Here is a 22,616-nt window from a genome sequence, read left to right on the forward strand (position 1 = left end):
TTGCCAGGGAGGGGGGGGGGGGGGGGGGAAACACAGAAAAAAGGTAGAGGTAACAAACAAGTACCTATAAACACGTATGCTAGAACTGCATGTATATCCTATAATAAACACAGTAGCAAATAATATATAGTAAGAAAACTTGAAATCAGATGTGCTTGGCACACCTTAACCCTGGGGAGTAAAAGACTGACATAATGCCCGAGCAGGGGAATTCTGTGCTGGGGACATGTAGGTAATCGCAACAGTCAAATATCAGGCTTTATCCGCTATGTCCTTACGGTGGCGAGGGTGAGAGGTGGAGGAGGCATGCTGGCCATTATGTCCACGATGGGTCGAGGTGATAGGCAGTAGGCCCCAATTTGTCAGCTTCTTATAACCATCTTTAGGAGATAGTATCGGAACAATTTTTTGCTGGTAGGTCACCAGGAGCTTCGTCGGATAACCCCAACGGTAGATGATTTTGTTCTCAAGAAGAACCGAAGTGACCGGTGCAAACGCCCTGCGCATCTCCATAGTAGCTGGCGAAAGGTCAGCATATAGGGTGATTTTAGAGTAAGGAGAGGGGAGGGGTTTCAGGTTTCTGGCCGAGTAAAGGATCTGTTCTTTTATGTGAAAAAAATGTATCCTGGCCAGGACATCTCTGGGTGTATCTGCTGGTAGGTGGTCAGGTTTAGCGATTCTATGCGCACGGTCTATGATCAAGTCGTGAGCAGATAGATTGGGGATCAAAGACGTCATGAGTTGCTGTATGTATTGCTTGAGGTCCGCGGGTGGGACCGCCTCAGGGATCCCCCTGAATTTTATGTTATTCCTTCGGCTCCTGTCTTCAAGGTCGGCCAATTTGAGTTTTAGTTTATGTATTTCAGCTGCATGATGTTCATGAGCATCCAACATCTCATTATGTGCTTTGCTCACATCTGATATGTGTTCCTCAGTTATGTCCACTCTGTCCTCTAAGCAGTCAAGTCTGTCATGAACTTGTGAGAGAGACATCTGCAATTCTCTGTGCAGGTCTTTTTGTAAAGTAAGCAGCATTGATTTCAGTGTGCTCTCAGAGACAGGGTTATCTGTGGTAGGCATAGTAGCTAGGGAGGACACAGGGGCCATGTTATGAGAGGTTAAAGCTGGTGCAGAGCCTTGATGTTTTTTGGCCTGGTGATTTTTAGTAGGAGAATTGCAGGGAGAGGAGGCAAGTCTCTTACCTCTATCCTGATGCACCGGTGTGGCTTCCCTGTCTGGGGGTGGGAGATTGTCCATCGCTTCAGGTTCAATGTTATCCTGGATCACCTCATCGTTGTGCTGCTGCGGGAGGTGAAGTTGTGTCCCGCCGTGGCGCCTTCCCGCCGGCGGAGGGCGGCCGGCGCCATCTTGGATATTCCTCTGTTCCATGCGGCCGAAATATTCTGTCAGGCGGCGCGGATGTGTTGGAGGATTCCGCCTGCCTGACATGCCCGAGGGTGTCCCGAAGCTCTCTACTCTCTTTCCGAAGAGAGGAGAGCTGTCTGTAGCCTCTGTGTCGCTCGTTTCCCCTTGCTCTGGAGCGGAGCTGAGACACTACACGTCCATCTCGCTCCGCGGCTGGCCACGCCCCCCGTTATGGTTTTATTTTCACTGCTATTACTACTGCTGACTCTATCACCGTCTGTCACCTGTTCCCTGTCGGCTAGCACTTTTTCTGATCATGCCCCTTCAACATTTTGGCCATCTTACTTCCCCGATAGAGCTATACCATCCACATTAAGGTGCAGCCCGCCCATACTAAAGAGCCAGTAACCAACGGAGACGTCAGCCCAGTTCTCCAGGAACCCAAACCCGTTTCCTGCAGCAGTTCCTCAGCCACTTATTCAGTTCCCTATGCTCCTGCTGCCTCTCTAGTGTGGCTCGAAGTACAGGTAGTATTTAACCACTTTAGCCCCGGACCAATAAACAGCCTAAGGACCAGAGGTCTTTTTACAATTTCGCACTGCACTGCTTTAACTGGTAATTGCGTGGTCATGCAATGTTGTACCCAAACGAAATTTGCGTCCTTTTCTTCCCACAAATAGAGCTTTCTTTTGATGGTATTTGATTGCCTCTGCGATTTTTATTTTTTGCGATATAAATGGAAAAAGCCCGAAAATTTTTAGAAAAAATGATATTTTCTACTTTTTGTTATAAGAAAAATCAAATAAACTCAATTTTAGTCAAACATTTAGGGCAAAATTTATTCAGCCACATGTCTTTTGTAAAAAAAATGTCAATAAGCGTATATTTATTGGTTTGCGCAAAAGTTATAGCCTCTACAAACTAGAGTACATTTTCTGGAGTTAACACAGCTTTTAATTTACGACTGCCTATCTAATTTCTTGAGGTGCTAAAATGGCATGGCAGTACAAACCCCCCCCCCCCCCAAATGACCCCATTTTGGAAAGTAGACACCCCAAGGAAGTTGTGGAGAGGCATGTTGAGCCCATTGAATATTTTTTTTTGTCCCAAGTGATTGAATAATGACACAAAAAAAAAAAGTTTACAAAAAGTTGTCACTAAATGATATATTGCTCACACATACCATAGTTATATGTGGAATTGCACCCCAAAATATATTCTGCTGCTTCTCCTGAGTACGGGGGTTCCACATATGTGGGACTTTTTGGGAGTCTAGCCGCGTACGGTACCCCGAAAACCAATCACTGCCTTCAGGATTTCTAAGGGTGCAAATTTTTGATTTCACTCCTCACTACCTATCACAGTTTCAAAGGCCATAAAATGCCAAAATAACACAACCCCCCCCCCCCCCCAAACGACCCCATTTTGGAAAGTAGACACCCCAAGCTATTTACTGAGAGGCATGTTGAGTCCATGAAATATTTTATATTTTGCCACAAGTTGCAGGAATTTTACAATTTTTTTTTTCTTTGCACAAAGTTGTCACTAAATGATATATTGCTCACACATGCTATGGGTATAAGTCAAATTACACCCCAAAATAAATTCTGCTGCTTCTCCCGAGTACAGGGATACCACATGTGGGAGACTTTTTGGGAGCCTAGCCACGTACGGGACCCCGAAAACCAAGCACTGCCTTCCGGATTTAAATATAAAATGCTACCAAAAAAACGGTTAGCGATCGCAGGGATCAGGCCTGACTCTGCGATCGCTGCAGTTATGTGTTTAGTGTTTTGTAAGTGACAGTGATCGATCGATACTGCACTTGGGTGGGCTGGGCAGAGGGGCAAAACGCAGGTGCTAGCAGGTATCTGGGCTGATCCCGCTAACAATGCATTATTTTGGAACCCTAAACTGCTGGGGATGCTAGTATAGATCTGATCAGATATTGATCTGTTCAGATTCTATACCACTACGGGAGGTTTATGCTTTGTGGGTGTTAGCGGTACTGGCACTAACCTAGTGCTGCCTGGGGCGACGCAGACCCTGACCCTAAAACCTAATTGATATCACCCGCCAGGTGATCAGGGGGTTAAACCTTTATTGGGTAATAAATGGTGGGTGCCCTGATGCTTTAAAAAGCAAACTAACCAGAGTCACCCGTAACACTTATACGGTGATCACTGGTGAAAGGGTTAACTAGGGGCAATCAGGGGGTTCAGATTTTTATTAGGTAGTATATGGGGGTCCCTGGCGCTATATAAAAACCTGACGGGGAACCGAAATAACTAACTGGCTAACCAGCGTCACCAGTGACACTTATACTGTGATCGCTGGTGAAAGGGTTAACTAGGGGCAATCAGGGGGTTAAAACCATTATTGGGTAGTATATGGGGGTACCTAACGCTATAAAAACCTGGCGGTGAACCTAAAAAAATAACTAGCTACCTAGTGACACTAATGCAGCGATCAGAAAAACGATCACTTAGTGACACTGGCAAAAGGGGGTGAAAGGGTTAACTAGGGGCAATCAGGGGATTAAAACCATTTTTGGGTAGTATATTGGGGTACCTAGTGCTATAAAAACCTGGCGGTGAACCTAAAAAAAAAACTAGCTACCTAGCGACACTAATGCAGCGATCAGAAAAATGATCGCTTAGTGACACTGGCAAAAGGGGGTGAAAGTGTTAACTAGGGGCAATCAGGGGATTAAAATCATTATTGGGTAGTATATCGGGGTACCTAGCGCTATAAAAACCTGGTGGTCAACCTAAAAAAAAACGAGCTACCTAGCGACACTAGCGACACTAATGCAGCGATCAGAAAAACGATTGCTTAGTGACACTGGCAAAAGGGGGTGAAAGGGTTAACTAGGGGCAATCAGGGGGTTAAACCTTTATTGGGGGGTGGTAGGGGGCTACCCTGGACCTAACACTAACTGCCCTGACAGTTTTTACTGTTACAACTGAAATAAATGATCACTGCAATCAGTAACACTGTGACTGGGGGGGGGGGGGGGTTTGTGTGCCTGTGTGTGCCTACATGTCAGTGTAGTGTTGGTGCACACTTACTTTGTCTTCTCCTCGTAGTCCGGTCAAAAAGACCGCCCCGAGGAGAATGACATCACTTCCTCCCTGCCTGTGTTTACTATACACAGAGGGAGGAAGCTTCTCATTCGCCGGGAGCGATCGAGAGGGGGTGGCCAGAAACCAACGGCCATCCCCTCATCTCGGATCGCTCCTGAAGCGAACCAGACCGCCGTATCCAGCGGGAGGGGGTCCGATCGGACCCCCCACCCGCTGGAAGGCAGGCACGTACATGTACGTGCTTGTGCCTGCCGGTGCCATTGTAATGACGTACATTGGCAATACGGCGGTCTTTAAGTGGTTAAGAGAGAACTACCTTGGAGTTCCTTTTCCTCAATCTATTCCTTAAGTTCTTGAAATCATTTTTAGGATTCTCCACCTTCCTCCCACTTGGTCATTGGTACCAATGTTTATCATGACCGCTGAGTCCTCCTCAGTCCCTCCCAATAATCTGTCCACCCGATCAGTGATGTGCCGAACCCGAGTGTCTAGTAAACACACTGTTTGGCAACCCTGGTCTTTCTAACAGATTGTCCTCTCTGATATATGTAGAATTTGCATTAGATTTGTAAATATGTTTATTATTTATTTAAAGGATAACCATTTTAATTGAGAGGGGGGAAAACCAAAAGGGACACAAACAGTTAATACCTGGATGAGTTCACTATATTAAACCTGACCCTTCCCTACTACATCGAAACGAAATAAAATGTTTTGGCTGGAGCTGGGCTTTAAAAATATATATTTTTTTTATATATGTCATTATCTTCTGTTAAATCACAGCTATTTTTTTAGTGTTCAATACTATATTGTACCAAAATTATATTTTAACTGACATTTGTGTATATTTCAAAGCGTGTGACCATGCCATGGAATTTATAAAAAACAAAGCGATACCCACCACTTGGAAATCCGAGTTGATAGAGGAAAGTTCAAGTAGTGAAACAGAAGAAGATGATGAGGAGACAAAAGATGATCAAAAAAACAGTAAATGTGAAGATGAGGCAAGTTTCTGAATGTTTTTTTTTTTTTTTCCTTTTGCCATTGGACTTTGTTTTATTGGGTAATATTTTTGCCAAGATTAACAATTTATATGCTTAATAAGGAAAGGGACAAAAATATAAGTATGTAAAGGCTTTCGATTCATCAATTAGAATTCAATAGAGGATATAGTCTCCAGGCTCAAGAACCCCAGCTATAGATTGCTACAAATACATTTATAACCATACTATATCATATTCAGCCCAAACTAAAATAATCAGCAGATGCCATAAAACAATGTAATATAAATGTAACATTTCTTTATTTTATTTTTTTTTGTTTAATTTTCCAGACATTGACACACACTCTAGGACAGGGTTAAGCAGCCTGTTGAGCATGTTTTCAAAAATGTTTTCAAATAAATTGGGAGTGCCAGCTACATAAAAAAGTCAACTTCACGTTCGCAATCACGAAAAGGAATTCTGTAAATGATTTGAATATGAGTAAGAAATCATTGTTGCGCTTTGCACCTTCACAACTCAGATCACCCCAATTCCTGCACCTTCACACCTCAGATTACTCCAATTCCTGTACTATTAGACCTCAGATCATTCCCTGGCCTGCAACTTTAAATTAGTAAATCCCAATAGCTGGTTAATTAGTTCCAAAATTGGCATCCTACTGAACACCAGGACCTGATCTAGCTTGTCTGATGTGGAGGTGCAGTAAATAATGTCAGGGGCCAGGGGATGGGAGGCTAAAGCAGAACATAGGGTCAGAAGTTTGTAGGGTAGTGTACATACATCAGCAGGACATAGGACGAGGTCAGCATGGGAAAGGATGGAGTCAGCAGGGCAGAGGACAGGGTAAGCATAGCAGGGCATACAACAGGGATTAGCAGTGTAGAGGACAGGGTCAACAGGGTGGAAGTCAGTGTTCAGCGGAGGAGAGGATCAGCAAGGCAGCGACAGTGTACAGGGGTCAGTAAGGCAGAGGATGGGAGTCAGCAGCGTACAGAAAAGGATCAGCAGCAGGGCAGAGGATGGGAGTCACCAACGTACAGAAAAGGATCAGCAGCAAGGCAGAGCATGGGGATCACTGTTAGCAGGGCACTTAACAGTGCTCCTCTTCACCACACTGCACACAGATTACATCTGATTATTTTACAGACACATTCTTAATTTGCATAGTGTGTAGCTGGCTGCTGCAGCTGTGCTGCCTTTCAGATCTGAAGATCTGAAGATTTTGCAGTTCAGAGCTGCAACAGCAAATTAGACACTGTGCAGATTGAGGATCTGTTTGTAAAAGAATCCTATCCCATCCGTGGCTCTGAGACATTGCCTGTATTGAGGACAGTCTGAGGATGGTGGGAGGCGCCAGGCAAAGCATCAATGGGTGGACTGGGACTGTCGCAGCTCTCTTGATTCGGCCGTGCTCGGCAGTGCTTCAGGTTATATTTATAAAGCATCTGTAAATATTGAGGCTGCCCTATGTACTTGCGTGTAAATGCCTTTCTCTAAGCGTCTTCCAGGACAGCCATGAGACAGGAAACAGGTTAACCCCCATCATATAACAGGGCGGTCCACCAGGCCCCATGTCAGTATTAGTGTTTCCTCCAGATGAGGGGCAACATGTTTCCGGAAACTGGTTCCCCTAGGTCTCATGAGCGTGGCTCCTGTGGTGGTATCCCTACCTTCTTTTAGGTCTCAGAGTGGCACATCCACCAGGGCTGTTGTCCCTGATTCTCAGTGCATGGGGAATGCCGCTCACGTGAAGGGGCAGAACAGGCCCACAAGAAGTACCCGGCAATGTCACTTCCGGGGCGTGTGACATAATCAGCGGGCACCGGAGACTCTAGTTTCAGTCTCTAAATGGAGCGAACAGGGAGGCTAAGGTTTTTTTCAAAATGGTGAAACCCAGGGGGCGTGGCCGGCCGGAACTGAGGACGGACGCTCTTTTCCTGCGCTCCGCTGGTCCTCTCCTAATCCAAAGCCATCCTCCACTGTGGTCTGGTTTTTTTCGCCCCAAAAGCACGCCATCCTGTGTATCGGACATCCCTCTACAGCACCATAAGGTGTTGGACGGCTTTCGCTGTCCATGGGCCGCCAAATTCACTCCCGGAGAGTGAATCCTTTCTAAAGAGTCTTGGGCTCCCTCTCCTGCCTGAGGAAGACATGCATCCAACTGAGGCCCAGACCCGCACACTTCCCAACACTCCTAGCCGCATCTGGACACCCGTGAGGAGCAAATCCAGGAGGCATCTCTCAACGCCCATGATTCTCCAAACAGCCTCCCTGACTCCCCCCGCCATATCCCATATGGCTCAACTACGTATGCTCCTCATACTCCCCCATCTTTTCCCTTGCCTCCGTGAATTGAAAGGAAAAGATCCTGTTGCCATGGTTATTTAAGGTTTGTCTTTTGTCTTGAATGTTCAAGCTGGGACTATGTTTCCCCTTCCCATGGGGTTTTGTTTTTTGCAAATGACTATATGTTGTTAATGCATTTTGTTAATTTCCGAGTTCATAAGGGGAGTAGATGGTCCTCCCACTTCCACCTTTACGTAAGACCAACTCCGGTGATCGTCTGGCCACGACCCTCTTGGCCTGGGTTTTAGCCCTAGGTCCCCTAAGGTACATGTTCCCCTCAGGCTCTCAAGATGTTCTATTTTTTTTTGTTGTTTTTGTTTTCTTTTTTCTGATGCTTCTGTTAATGTTCCTTTTTAAGGTCTTCTGTTCTATTGTATACATTCATATAGATCAGTTTTATGGTTTATTTATGCACTGTATATGCCGGTTTGGCCTCAGGTTATCCTGGCTCTGGGTATACCTAATTTTTCCCCATCGCCTAGGCATAACTGACGCTAATGACACTTTATATCGACTAGAGCCCTGGTCCTTTGTTATTTATTGTCTGCTGTATTCCAACCTACGGGTGCTCACATACGCATACCTACCTAGACTGCCCTTATGGCTTTAAAGCTCTTGTCATATAATGTGAAAGGCCTGGGCTCTATACGTAAGCGCTGGGGGGCCCTGAAGGAATTCAGGTTCTCTGGCGCAGACGTGATTATGTTGCAAGAAACCCATTCTAAAGTAGATAACTCCCTTAAATTTGCCTCCAAGCACTTCCCCACCTCCTTCCTAGCTTCTGACCCCACAGGCAGGGCGGGGGTTGCGATTTTGATAAGAAAATCATGCCCCCTTAAGGCCAAAAACTCCCATGTAGATCCCCAGGGTAGATACCTAATCCTAGACTGCCAATACGTTAACACCTCTCTGACCCTTGTCAACCTGTATGCCCCCAATGTTGGTCAGATTGATTTCCTTAATGGCCTGTTTGACTCCTCCCACTATCCTTCACAGCCCTTTATGATAGTTGGCGGGGACTTTAATTTGGTTATGTCTCCCACTAGAGATAGACAAACACTTTTCTCTCCCACGCCCTCCAAAAAGATTGCCTCTCAAGCTACCTCCTTCCGGCAGCTTATTAGATCCCACCGCCTTTTTGACTCATGGAGGATTAAACACCCCACAGCTCAGCAATTTACCTTCTATTCCCCAGCTCATAAAATGTACTCGCGGCTCGATCACTTCTTTATATCTGCCCACTCATCCCATTGGTGATTGACTCTGCGGTGATGCCAATTACCTGGTCTGACCATGCCCCCATTACCCTAGACCTCCTGCTCACTCAGGCCTACCCCAGATCTTGTCACTGGTGGCTTAATAATCATCTCTTACAATCTGAAGGCTCCCGCTCTGCCCTTGCGCAGAATCTTGCAGAATTTTTCCATCTAAACAGTCTAAGGCTGTTTTTAGAGGAGCTTGCATAGCAGAGAGCTCTGACTGAAGAGAGACGGAGCCGAATATATTCGATCTCTAACTTATGCTCTTCTCTCAGCGGAGCGGAGGCTTTTGGGTCCCCCACGGTGGAAAGACACCCTACTCAGGGAACAGATTAAAACGGCCCAACTCGACCAGGCTGCTAAATCACTGTTTTGGATGAAGCAGAAATTTTACGAATTTTCCAATAAACCCCATAAAATGTTAGTTAATAAATTACGTCCGCGTACATTCAACTCCTTCCCTGAGTTTCTCTCCCGTCCTGACGTAACCAAGACTCACTGCCCTCGTGAAATCTCCAACACCTTTGGTAAATTTTACCACAAATTATATAATTGTCTATCCCCAGAAAATCATTTTCAGTTCTTACAAGAGAAATTTCAGTCCTTTTTCTCTAACCTGAAACTTCCCAAGCTTTCAACAAATGATTTAGAAACCCTAAACAAATCTGTAACTGCAGACGAGCTCTCGGCTATCATTCGGGAGCTCCCTTCGCATAAATCGACTGGCCCTGATGGTCTCCCATATTTCTATTACAAAACCTATCTGGATATCTTGGGACCGCACATGCTCACTTTATTTGATTCCCTACTAAAGGGCACCCCCCACCCCCAATTTTCACACTCCTACATCTCAGTGATCCCCAAACCGGGTAAGGACCCCTCCATCCCAGACAATTATAGGCCTATAGCCCTTCTAAACTCGGATTACAAGATATTTACGAAAATTCTTGCTTCTAGATTGTCAGTTCTTGCCCCCAAACTTATTCACAGAGACCAGGTGGGGTTTGTCCCTGGCAGGCATGCCGGAGATAACACCCGACGCACAATCAACCTAGTGGACCTTCTGGATAGGACCAACAAATCAGCATTGCTACTTAGTCTAGACGCACAGAAGGCCTTCGATAGGCTCTGCTGGCCTTATATGTTCGCAACGCTCAAAGTCTACGGTTTTACTGTGAAAAAAGCAGAAGTAGTGGTGCGCTGTACTGTGACAGGAAGTCTAGCCTGAAGGTTAGTGAGCTCTAAAGGCACTAGAATGATCTAGAGATGTTAGACGATATATATGTCGTCACATAAGGCAACAGGTGTGTGTAAAGCAATGTGTGTTTTTTTATGTGGGGATAGTACGGAACCCTAAAAAAACACTATAACGTTGTAGCATCAAAGGTAAATTTAAGAATAAATGCAAGAGTATACGAAAAAACACACAATCAAAATATTTGGAACAAGTGATTCCCAATGTGATTTGTTGTAGCTGTCAAAATCGCATAAAGTGCCAGTGCCAAAAATAATAATCTGTGCAAAATTACTCTACACCATAAAAATAGTTAAAACAATATAAATAAAGCAGTGAGCAAATTGATCATTGAACTGCAAAAAAGTGGTAATCATAAAATCAAAATAAAACACATAAAGTGTCATTGCTGAGGGAATAAATGCAAAATCCCTCTAAACCAATATAGAACTATGCATAATACCTAAAACAGTATTGGAGCTATGCAAAATGCCAAAGTGAAAAAGATAAAATATATCGGAAAATGTCCGTTACACTGCTGTGTGGTGTCCCCAGATCCTGGCGTCAGTGTCCTGCCTATTGATCCCCTGATGAAGTCACGTGACCGTGACGAACACGCGTCGGGACGAGAGCTACCGGAAGTGACGCAAATCGAGCTCGATGCTCGTTTATACACTGTTTGAAACATCTCTTTTATTTCTGAGTACCCTATTGTTTGCTTAAATAAAAATATTTTTGGTCAAAACTACTACACTATGGGGCTTCCTTCCTCCACATCTTTTTAACCCCTTATATACACACCAATTGCTGAGGCACCCCCCACGCTGAATGCTGCTGAGTTACCACTTAAAGGGACCAACACAGCGCAATAGGCAGGACACTGATGCCAGGATCTGGGGACACCACAGCAGAACTTCAAAAGACAAAGAGCACCAGGGCCCCGAGGATATACATATTATACGCTGTTACCTTACAGCTGTAAGGTAAGGGGACACCCATACCCTGACCACACAGGACCACAAGGGATATATCCACCATCACCACTACCACCACCAATTATACTGTTTTTTACTAAATATAGTGCACATGGTATTATTATTTAAACACTAGCACTTCATGCGATTTTCTGATATAATCGCCACTAGTCTTGCACAAGTGTAACGGACATTTTCCGATATATTTTATCTTTTTCACTTTGGCATTTTGCATAGCTCCAATACTGTTTTAGGTATTATGTATAGTTCTATATTGGTTTAGAGGGATTTTGCATTTATTCCCTCAGCACTGACACTTTTTTTATGATTACCACTTTTTTGCACAGCTCAATGATCAATTTGCTCACTGCTTTATTTATATTGTTTTAACTATTTTTTTGGTGTAGAGTAATTTTGCACAGATTATTATTTTTGGCACTGACACTTTATGCGATTTTGACAGCTACAACAAATCACATTGGGAATCACTTGTTCCAAATATTTTGATTGTGTGTTTTTTCATATACTCTTGCATTTATTCTTGAATTTACCTTTGCTACAACATTATAGTGTTTTTTAGGGTTCCGTACTATCCCCACATAAAAAAACGCACATTGCTTTACACACACCTGTTGCCTTATGTGACGACATATATATCGTCTAACATCTCTAGATCATTCTAGTGCCTTTAGAGCTCACTAACTTTCAGGCTAGACTTCCTGTCACAGTACATCGCACCACTACTTCTGCTTTTTTCATTGTTTCCCACTGGGGTTCAGGTACCCCACCACAGTGTGTGCAGCAGTACAACGTTCCTTGTTTTTTAGATTTACCTTGATTAGGCGCAGGAATACTTCCTTATACTACGGTTTTACTGGCCCCTTTTTAAACGCACTTACAGCTCTATATTCAACTGTTACTGCCCAGGTTCAGATGGCGTCCTTCATGTCGCCTTGCTTCCCCTTGATGAATGGAACTGCGACAGGGGGAGTACAAATTATCACTCTTCGCGGACGACATCTTGCTAACCATTACCAACCCACTGGTCTCCCTCCCCTCACTACACAAATTACTCTCAACCTTTGGTTTGATCTCTGGTTACAAAGTGAACACCTCAAAGACTGAAGCTCTACCCATACACATACCCGCTACACAACTCTCCAGGCTTAAAGAAACTTATCCTTATAGATGGTGCACCGACTCACTCAAATACTTGGGTGTTTTTTTTGACCCCTTCATATTCCCATCTGTTCCCTGCAAACTTCCCTCCCCTATTCCAAGACATCTATAACTCCCTACTGACCTGGTCCAAATACCCTCTATCCCTCTTGGGCAGGATCAACGTCCTCAAAATTTCCGTTTTGCCCAGGTTGCTCTATCATTTTGAGACACTGCCAGTCGCTCTTCCAACCCCCCAGCTTAAACTTCTCCAAAGACGGTTTTTAAAATTTATATGGGCTGACAGATATCACCGCCTTGCCAGCTCAGTGGTATTTGCACCTCGAGATCGGGGAGGTCTGGGGGCTCCGGATATCGTGAAATATTACCATGCCACTCATTTACGAATTATTACCTCTTGGTCCTCTCTTAATGCCACAAGTCAGTGGGCTGCCATTGAGTAGGGGGTCCTGTATCCGGTGCACCCATGCTCCTTGATCTGGGGTGCCCCTTCCCCTCTGCAACCTAACCTTAGGAGCCAATGTACGGCTCCAATGTTCTTCACCCTGGACATATGGCAAAGATGCAACAAAAAGTACTCCCTTTCCTCGCCCTGCCCCCCCCCCCCCCCCCTTACGAATGTGTTGTTCAACCCCAGCATCCCGGATGGACTGTCTTTGGGCAGGATCTTCACGTGGTTAGACCCCCCCCCCCCCTTTTCCAACTTAGAAACCTGGTGCACCCCATCTCGCGTAGGCTTTACGCCTTTGAAACTTTACGTGACAAATATGACATCCCCAAGCACTCGTTTTACTTTTACCTACAGGTTAGGCACCTTTTCAGCTCCAAATCCTCGACCTTAACCCTTGACAATCCCACGGCTTTTGAACACCTTTGCATCCAGGGTCCCCACCAATTACATCTAATCTCCTCTATCCACCGAATCCTCCATAAGTCGACCCCCTTAAACGAACTTACACATCTGTATATGAGTAAATGGTCTCAGTTGTTAGACTAACCCATCCCCCTACAGACATAGGATAAGATTTGGGCCTCTACTTTTAAGTCCTCTAAGTGTGTCACGCAAAGGGAAGCGGCAATTAAAATTCTTATGTTCTGGTATAGGACCCCCGATGTCATCCACAAATTTGATCCCTCAGTCTCGCCGCAATGCTGGCGATGTGGGCTCGACGTCGGGCCATTGTTCCACATCTTCTGGAAGTGCTCCCTGATACGTCCTTTTTGGTTAGAGGTGGGATCGTTGGTGATGGGGGTGACGGGGGTGTCCCTTCTGATCGATCCCCTACACTGTTTGTTGGGTCTCCCTCTCCCAGGCCTACCCAAAAATACCAACCGGCTGATCTCATATATTCTATTAGCTGCTAAGAGGCTCATACCGCTATGCTGGTTGTCTGGCGCAATCCCCCCCCCCCCCCCCGGCCTAGATTTCTCCAATTGGTGTCCGAAATATGGAGAATGGAGTACCTGACGGCCTCGGTACATGACTTGGTCTCCCAGTTTGATAAAGTCTGGGAACCCTAGGATCGGTTGGAATTTGGGTCCCCCCTGTTTGTACACCCTTAACGGCTGCAGTTGCCGGTGGTAGTACCTCCTGTCCGGCCTCTGCACCCATCTTTCCCCCTCCCATTAATTTTCTATATGTACTAGTCCGGTAACTCTCTCCCTTTCCCCTGAGATTTACCATGAGGTTCTTAGGGCTGTTTTGTTGTTTTGTCTATCTCTGGCCTCCGGCCTATTGTCGCACCGATTTTCGTTTTTTATAAACTGTATGTTTGCTTTAACTGTAGCAGTTTTGCAGTTCACTTTTGTGCCTGCATCTGTGGACATTAATATCTGACTTCTGTAGTTAACGTTTACGTTATAATCTATGTTTATTTCTGCTTACTGATCATTTCATTGCTTGATTATTTTGTACTTGCTTTGAAATTTAATAAAAATACAATTAAAAAAATAAAATAAAAATGGTGAATCCTAGCAGAGGCTGCGGACCGCTACAGGGGTGGGATGGATTCCTCTGCAATACCTGCACAGGTAACAGAAGCAGGCCCTAACACCAGCACCTCACCAGTAAGTCTGAAGTGTATTTTACTTGCTTTCACATCCTGTGAGCATTCTCCCCCTTGTAACCAGTAGGAACTAGATGAAGGGGGAACATTTTCCTTTTCTTCTGCATGGGGTGTTATGGAGTGTTATGTGGCATACAATTTATTGGGGTCATTTGTTCTGCTGCAGGCCAAGACTCAGGACAAGGCCCAATCGCAGCCGGCAAAAAGGAAATGTGCGGTTGGCAGAAGCAAATTGAGCAAACCTCATGGAAACCTCATGGAGCAAAGCAGTTTGCCGCACCTGTATAGACAGCCTAGTTAAGGATGACCTGGTTGTCTCCTGTTAGAGATGAGCTTACGTCTATGTTTAGCTCATTTAAAACTTGACAAGACTCAAGTGCCCTCAGAGGGTCCATCTCCAGTTAGGACTTCAGCCGGTCCTAGTGCTCCACAGCAGAGTGCGCAGAGTGAAGCCGGATCTGCCCATTCTTCTCCAGAAGAATCGTGGTCAGATACAGGGATAGAGAATCCGCAAGGGGCTTGAGGTATAAGTTATCCTTGGAAGATGTAGATGACTTATTAAAGGCTATCTATATGACACTTGAAAAATCCAAAGTTAGACACACTTCTATCAAACATTTCAAAAAACTCGGACCTAGTATTTGACGATATGGAAACGATTAGGGATCCGATGGATAAAAGAGGAGATATCTTCCTCCACAGAGCCTGGGACTCAGTCATTGGGAATATTAAACCAGCTCTGGCCTCAACTTGTGTAGCCAGAAATTAAAAAGTATGGTTGACACAAATACAAATACATTTGTTGGCAGGTACCTCTAGAGAGCAGATTCTGAGTAATAGTAGTAGTATCAGTAAGAATGACAGCTAGGGCCCTGGCCTTGGTGAATTCAGCCAGAAGAAACCTATGGCTTAAAACCTGGTCAGGCGATGCTGCCTCAAAGTTACGCCTATGTGGTCTTCCCTTAACAGGGAATCATCTTTTTGGCCCAGGTCTGCAAGAGGTGCTGGAACACAGGGCCATTAGAAAAAAAAAGGCCTTTTCAGAGAATAAGAAGCTGACAGCCAGAAAAAATAAAAAATAAAAATTGTGGCCAAAGTAGGCAGCAAGGTCCTAGAGAAAGGGAGAATAGGCTAAAAAAAAAATTGGACAGGTCACAGTTTAACCCTCATCAACGAACCACCAAGCCACAGTGTTATGTCTCCCAGTGGGAGGAAGATTGAGGGGCCTTTCTTCCTCAGTGGCCAGCAGTCACCTCAAATCCATTCATCCTGGACCTAGTGACCAATGGGTACAGGCTGGAATTTTCTTGCTAGCCACCAGAGTGATTATTGGTCACCTTCCCTCCCCAAGATTGGGTAAAAGCAAGGGCCCTGGGTCTCCAAATTGGAAACTTGTTAGATCAAAAGGTCCTGATCCTGGTTCCCCACGGTCGGGTCAAGGCAAGGGATTTTACCCCATATATTTGTCATCAGAAAGCCATCAGGAAAATATCAGCTTATCCTGAACCTCTGTCTCTAAACCCTTCAATCGGGTACAAGCACTTTAGTATGGAGACAGTGTTCTCAATCAAAAAACCTATGAAAGATTTGGCTTATGGTACAAATGAAAATTAAAATGTAAAATATGTGAAGAGATGCAGCCTCTATCAATACATTTACCCTAAGGCTAAAAAATGTGAAAAAAGGGGATATGGTGCTGCTCTTAAAGTGGTTGTAAACCCTTACAAACCACTTTGACCTACAGGTAAGCCTAGATTAAGGCTTACCTGTAGGTCCAAGAAATATCTCCTATACCTACACTGTTTAGGAGATATTTACAAAAAGACAGGCATCGCTGTCTACGGCGCATGTGCTGTAGACAGAGGCGTGCAGGCACACTGAGCATGCCGCTGTTAACGCCGACATGCCGTTAGTGGCGGCTCCTGTGCGCATGCGCGGGAGCGACATAAGCGCTGTGAGTGGCCGGAGCAGCGATACCCAGAAGAAGATGGACGTTCCGTGCTACAGGGGACAGCGGTGACATCGCTGGCTCCTGTGTCAGGTAAGCTATGTGCAATCAAACAAAAAAAAAAATGGAAAAAAAACAATAGAAAAGTGCTAACTTTTTCGTAACATTTCTGTGCCAAAAATACAAAATATATGACTGGTATATAGTATTACTATGAAACTGGGCTCAGAAACATGCATATAACATCCTTACAACCCTGGTGTATAGAAAAATAAAGTGACAATGTGCTCCTTCAAATTGTTCTGTGCTTCTTAGAAAACAGTGCCCCATAAGAAACGCACTCGCCGCTGCTGTTCACCCCACAAGGAGGTATTTCACTTTCACAGTATGAGCCTGTGGAGTAGGAAAACTTCCTATCCTGTATCCTCCAAGTGCCTCCTTGTCTGTGATGTAAGTGATCTCCTTCCTGTTAACCTCTTAAATGTTGCCCATATGTAGAGAGGAAAGAAACTCCATAGTGTGATACTGTACAGATTTCCAAATATTTATTCGTTATACTGATGGGTACTCACATTTGATAAAAATCATTGAAGCAAAAAAAAATGTTTAAACTCAGGAAGCCGGAGCCTTCTGCGCTCCACGGCTCGAAAAACTGGAAGTGATGCCCTGATGCTTAGTCCCGCCCTACGCGTTTTGTCACAGGGACGCCATCTGGAGCTGCGCCATCTTTCTACACCATCCGGTTTTTATATGGTATGAGGTGTGTTCCAAATTGGTGGCCATGTCACCGTGGCCATTTTTGATTAGTCCGGACTTCAGCATGGCGGATGCTATTAGTAGTAGTGTGATTTAGAATGCCAATGGGAAAACAGCACTACTCCACAGCATGACGAGTTGTAATTTTTTTTTTTTTTTTTTTTAAAGAGTATTTATTGAGAAATGAAACAGACATAATATTACATATGCAACAAAGGTAAGTGCAGTACAGTAGGACCATCATCGCAGATGAGGTGTGCGAAGAGAAATGAGAACAGAGTAAGGCTGCAACATATTAATCGTACATCACATATTGTATCAAAAGAACCAGATAGCAAGTAATGACTCAAGTAAAAAACAGAGCAGCAAACTGACAGTAACTGGATGGATCCTGAGGCAAGAGTTTGTTGCGATAGCAATATAAAGTTAACCAAGAAAATGACATTTCCCGAGATTAAGTAAAGAAAAGAAAGGGGGGGGGGAGGGGAGGGAGGGACACATACAGGAAAAGGCAAACGGGGGGGGTAAAGGAGGGGGATAGAGCAAGGAGCCATGGGTTCTCGTGTCTAGTCCCAGGGGCGGGGGGTTCCGTAAGGTAGTTCCTGGGGGTAGTGGGTTGTTGAGAGCAGATTAGACATTAGGGGGGTGGGGGACTGACCCCCAGAACGGATGAAGGAGCGCCATAGTAGAAAAAGGTGTATTGGTCCAAATTGGTAATGTCCACCGGGGAGAGAGTGTTCGATATGAAGGGAAGCCACAGCGCATAGAAGCGAGACTTCGCTTTTTCGTCCCGAAAATTTGCGTTGCATCGGTCCTTGTAGAGGAGTGAAAGGAGGTCTTTCTGCGTCTGATCGACGGAGGGGGGAAGAGAAGAAGTCCAGCGTTTTAGAATAGATTTCCTGGCTAGTAGCAAGCAGAGTAGAGCCCAGTCTTTGTGGGAAGGTTTGCAGGGCGCGCAGTTGGGGGGCACGAGGCCACTGGTGGGAGACCACGGAAGTAAGAGGGGGTCCCAATAACCAAAGATGAGGAGGAGGGGGTCCTTTGGCAATTTCAACAAGGTTACTTTGAAGATGTAGGCGAGTATCCGGTCCCAGAAAGATGAAATATAGGAGCAGGACCAGAAGCGGTGAGCCAGTGAGGGCCTGTTGAGAAGACAGTGGGGGCACTTGGTGGTGTCCTGATCAGTGGCAGATGGAAGGAAGGGAAGATATGCCCTATGGGCAATTTTCAGTTGCGATTCTCTCCAAAGTTCGTTGGGAGTTAGGCGGTAGACTTTGTTGAGACCTTGCAGAATTTTGTCTACTAAATCCGGGTCAGGAAAGTCTTTCTTCCAGTTGGCGACAGATGAAGATGTCAGTGGGGAGGAGTATCGCTGGAGCAAGGGTTTGTAAATGTCTGATATTTTGTAGGTATCATCCCTGAGCAGACGGTCCAAGAAAGTTAAGGTGAAACGTTTACGTTCCTCTCTGCAGATGTCTTTTAAGTAGCTGATACATTGCCTATAATGAAAGGCATGAGCTGGAGGGAGGGAAAACCTTTCCGCTAGGAGAGCAAAAGGCAGAGGGCGGCCAGAGTCCAGGTCACAAAGTGTAGCAAAGCTGGTGATGCCCTTCTCTTTCCAGAGGTGGAATGGCTTGTGGAGAAGGCCAGGGGAGAAAGTAGGGTTCCCCTGTATCAGGAGGTGTCTGGAAACAAAAGGGGGAAGCTTGAGGCACTTCCTGGTTTCTCTCCAGGCTATGGCAGTGTCCCGGAGTAGGAGATTGTGTTGGAGCAGTGGTGGTACCGATTTCCACCGGCAGTGGAGGAGAGCTGACAACGAAAGTGGAGAGACCATGGCGGCTTCCATAGAGTAGTTGGAGTATCTGGAGGATTGGGATATCCAATCCAAACCAGTGCGTAACAAACATGACAAATTATACAATCTTAAGTTAGGTAAGCTAATACCCCCCTCGTGTCTGGGAAGATGCAACTTTTTTAGGGCTATACGTGGGCGTTTGCCCTGCCACAAAAAGGAAGAAAAAACTGATTCCAGAGTCTTGATGTCCTTGTGGAGAAGGAGCAGAGGGATAGTCTGGAGTGGGTACAGTAGCCTGGCAAAACTAACCATTTTTAGAAGGTGGCATCTTCCCAGAAGCGAGAGGCAGATCCATCCAGTTCACCATTTCCTGAGAAATTTTTGTGATCGGGGGGGGGGGGGGGGTAGTTAAGGTGGTAAAGGGAGGAAGGCAATTTTAATACCAAGGTAGGTGATGTGGGAGCTAGCGGTTGTGAAGATAGAATGTTGCGTCCAGGGGGGTTTACGATGGGAGCCTATCGGGAGGATTTCACTTTTGCTGTAATTTATTCGAAGCCCTGAACAGGATCTGAAGACGTCAAAGACCTCTTTAATGGTATGCATGTCGGAGGCAGGGTCCGACGAAAAAATGAGCACATCATCAGCAAAAAGGGAGGTGCGCAGGTCATGTTGGCCTATGCGGATACCGTGAAGGGGGGCTTTGTGTGATAAGTATCTGGACAGGGGTTCTAGGGCGATATTAAAGAGGAGAGGGGAGAGTGGGCACCCCTGACGAGTGCCCTTGTGCAGGTGAAATTCATCTGAGAGAACACCAGCCGCAACTAATTTTGCTGCAGGGGAAGAATACATGGCTTTGATTAGGTGGCAGAAGTGACCCTTGAAGCCCATTTCGGATAGAGTCATAGAGAGCCAATCAAAACTGACATTGTCGAAGGCCTTCTCCGCATCTAATGTTATAATGGCAAAGTCCCCATCGGGGTTGTTTTTTTCATGTTCCAGGGCGAGCATAACCTTACGGATGTTCAGGGTGGCGGTTCTGCCTTTCACAAAGCCAGATTGGGCAGGGTGAATTAGGGAGGGAATGATGGCAGCTAGTCTGGTGGCTATTATTTTGGACAGTATCTTGACATCCAGGTTGAGGAGGGAATTCGGCCTATACGAGCCTGGTTCGAGGGGGTCCTTCCCCTTTTTGTAGAGGAGTTTGATAACAGCCTGGTTCCCAGAGGGGAGATATGGACCACCGGACCAGATGCCATTATATACCTTGTGGAGTGTGGGCTCTGTGATAGAGGAGAGGGTTTTATAGAATTCACTGGTGAAACCGTCGGGGCCTGGAGCTTTGGACGGGGTTAGTGTGCGGATTGTGGAGGAGATTTCGGCGAGTGAGATGGGGGCATTGAGGGTTTCTAATTGTTCAGAGGTGACTTTAGATAGGGGCACACTATCTAGGAAAGAGCGGGCAGAGGCATTATCTATAGGGTCTGGAGCGTAGAGGGCCGTGTAGTAGTTTAGCATCACCTTGTTAATTGCTTGTGGGGTGGAGTGAAGGACACCCTTCGTATCTTTAAGAGAGGTGATGTGCGTCGGGTGGAATGCGCCTTTGCACAGCCTCGCTAGGAGTTTACCCGCCTTTTTGCCAAATTTGTGGAGCGTTGCGTCGTGTTGAGATCTTTTAGTGCGTTCGAGTGTGTCCGTCCAGGTGTCAAAACCTTGCTTGGCTGCCTGCCATTCGGCTCTATTGTTGGGGGAATCATTAGTGGAGAGGGATCTTTGGGCTAGATGTAGTCTCGCGCTGGCGCGTTTATAATGGGACAGGGCGTTTCTTTTGAAAGAAGACGCATAGGAGATGATTCGGCCCCTGAGAAACGCTTTACCAGCATCCCAGAAGAGGTTGGGGGAGTCAGAGTGTGGGGAATTCGCTTCCAAGTATTCACGCCAGGATACCGTCATAAAGTGTTGGAAGTCAGGATTATTGTGGAGATAAAAGGGGAAGCGCCATAGTCTAGGGTGTGGTGGGAGATCTAAGTTGTCAAGTCGAATTACGATCAGGGCATGATCAGAAATAGCAATGTCGAGTATTTCTGCTTCAGACAGATTGGGGATGAGATCGTCGGATCCGAAAAAATATCGATTCTCGAGAACATGTTATGGGGGTGGGAGTAAAAGGTGTATTCCCTGTCTGCCGGGTGAGACAGGCGCCACGGATCACGAAGATGTAGGGACTCCATGGTGGAGGCAAAAACGGAGGTGGCAGAGGGAGCGCTTTTTAACCTATGTCGTGGGGGAGGGGATCTGTCGTCTACGTGGTGTAGGATGTCGTTGAAGTCACCGCCGACCAAATGGGGGGTTTGGGTGAAACGAAGGAGCCAGGAGGTCAGACCACTATAAAAGGATTTACCAGGGTTATTGGGAGCGTACACGTTAGTGATCACTAGGTCTTTGGTTCCCAGGCGAATGTGCACTGAGAGGAGCCTGCCCTGAGAATCTGAGTGTGTGGACAGTATTTCGCAGGGGAGGTTTTTATGTATCAGCAGGAGAACACCCGCCTTACGGTTAACGGCATCTGAGCCTAGGACCTTTCCAACCCAGAGTTTCTGCATGCGATGAAAGTCTGGAGCAGATAAGTGGGTTTCCTGCAGGAGGGCAATATCTGTTTTCAATCTTTTTAGGTGCCGTAGGACTTTCATTCTCTTATTGGGCGATCTGAGGCCTTTCACATTCCAGGATATTATGTTCATGTCAGGGGGGGCGAGAAGGGGAAATGGGCCGATGTTGTATATTTATCGCTAGCCGGTGGACCGAGTGGACCGGATTGTAGATTGAATAGAGAGAACCCGGTGTGGCGGTGGAACCCGTAGAGTGTGGCGGACAGAGGGGGGACGTAGTCTGCGATATAAGATAGGGGGGGGGAGCAGGGGGTATGGGGAATAAACTTAAACACATACATAAACAAAAACATTGGAGCGAACTTCGCTTTTTTCCGCATGGAGTCACTGTGTAGGCCAGCCCCCAGTGCACGACTCAAGGCATGGAGCAAAAGCACTCGGGTGGGAGTATGAACAAGGTTAAAAGTGCTAAGGGAGAGTCAAAAGAGATTACGTGCCATGGTACGGCGCTAGTCATGCACAGTGAGTCCAGAGGGAGCACAATAACGCCATAAGTCATGTAAGGAGGGAGCTTCGTATACACATGTAGTTTAAACATTTTAGGATAGAGACCCAGAAAAGCAGGGTAGTCTAAAGGGGGAGCATATATATAAAAGAAAATGTGGACCGTAAAAATATACGTAACAAGAAGAGCATATAAAAAAAAGCAAGTAAACATACAAAGGTACTAGTGCAACCATAAAGTACAGCGTATAGAATGGCCGCAATAGCGGCAGGGCCACGTCTAAGCGAGGACAGAGAGTCAGTCGATGTAGAGGTGGCCAAGAAAACAACGGTGGTGTGACTGCTACATAGGAGCATAACTTGGTACAAGGCCTAAGAAAAAGAGAAACCGGGTAGACATCAGGCAGAGCATCAACCGTGCCTGATCGGATGAATTAAAACTAACAAGGCAACTTACAAGTCTGACGGACCCGGCAAAAGGGTCACCGGAGAGG

General features: G+C 45.9%; 1 protein-coding gene across 5 annotated transcripts in view; it reads left to right on the plus strand.

The window, feature by feature from the left end:
• ARID4B (AT-rich interaction domain 4B) overlaps positions 1–22,616 on the plus strand; it is a 2,504,499-nt gene that overhangs the window by 852,101 nt on the left and 1,629,782 nt on the right. For all 5 annotated transcript variants that reach the window (XM_077486552.1, XM_077486551.1, XM_077486548.1 and 2 more), the window contains one exon: positions 5,307–5,455. In XM_077486552.1, the coding sequence (XP_077342678.1) occupies positions 5,307–5,455 (149 nt within the window). The remainder of the gene's footprint in view (positions 1–5,306; positions 5,456–22,616) is intronic.

Source organism: Lithobates pipiens, unplaced genomic scaffold (assembly GCF_037356315.1).
Source record: "Lithobates pipiens isolate NorthernLeopardFrog02 unplaced genomic scaffold, aLitPip1_a1.2 Scaffold_18, whole genome shotgun sequence".
NCBI classification, from domain to species: domain Eukaryota; kingdom Metazoa; phylum Chordata; class Amphibia; order Anura; family Ranidae; genus Lithobates; species Lithobates pipiens.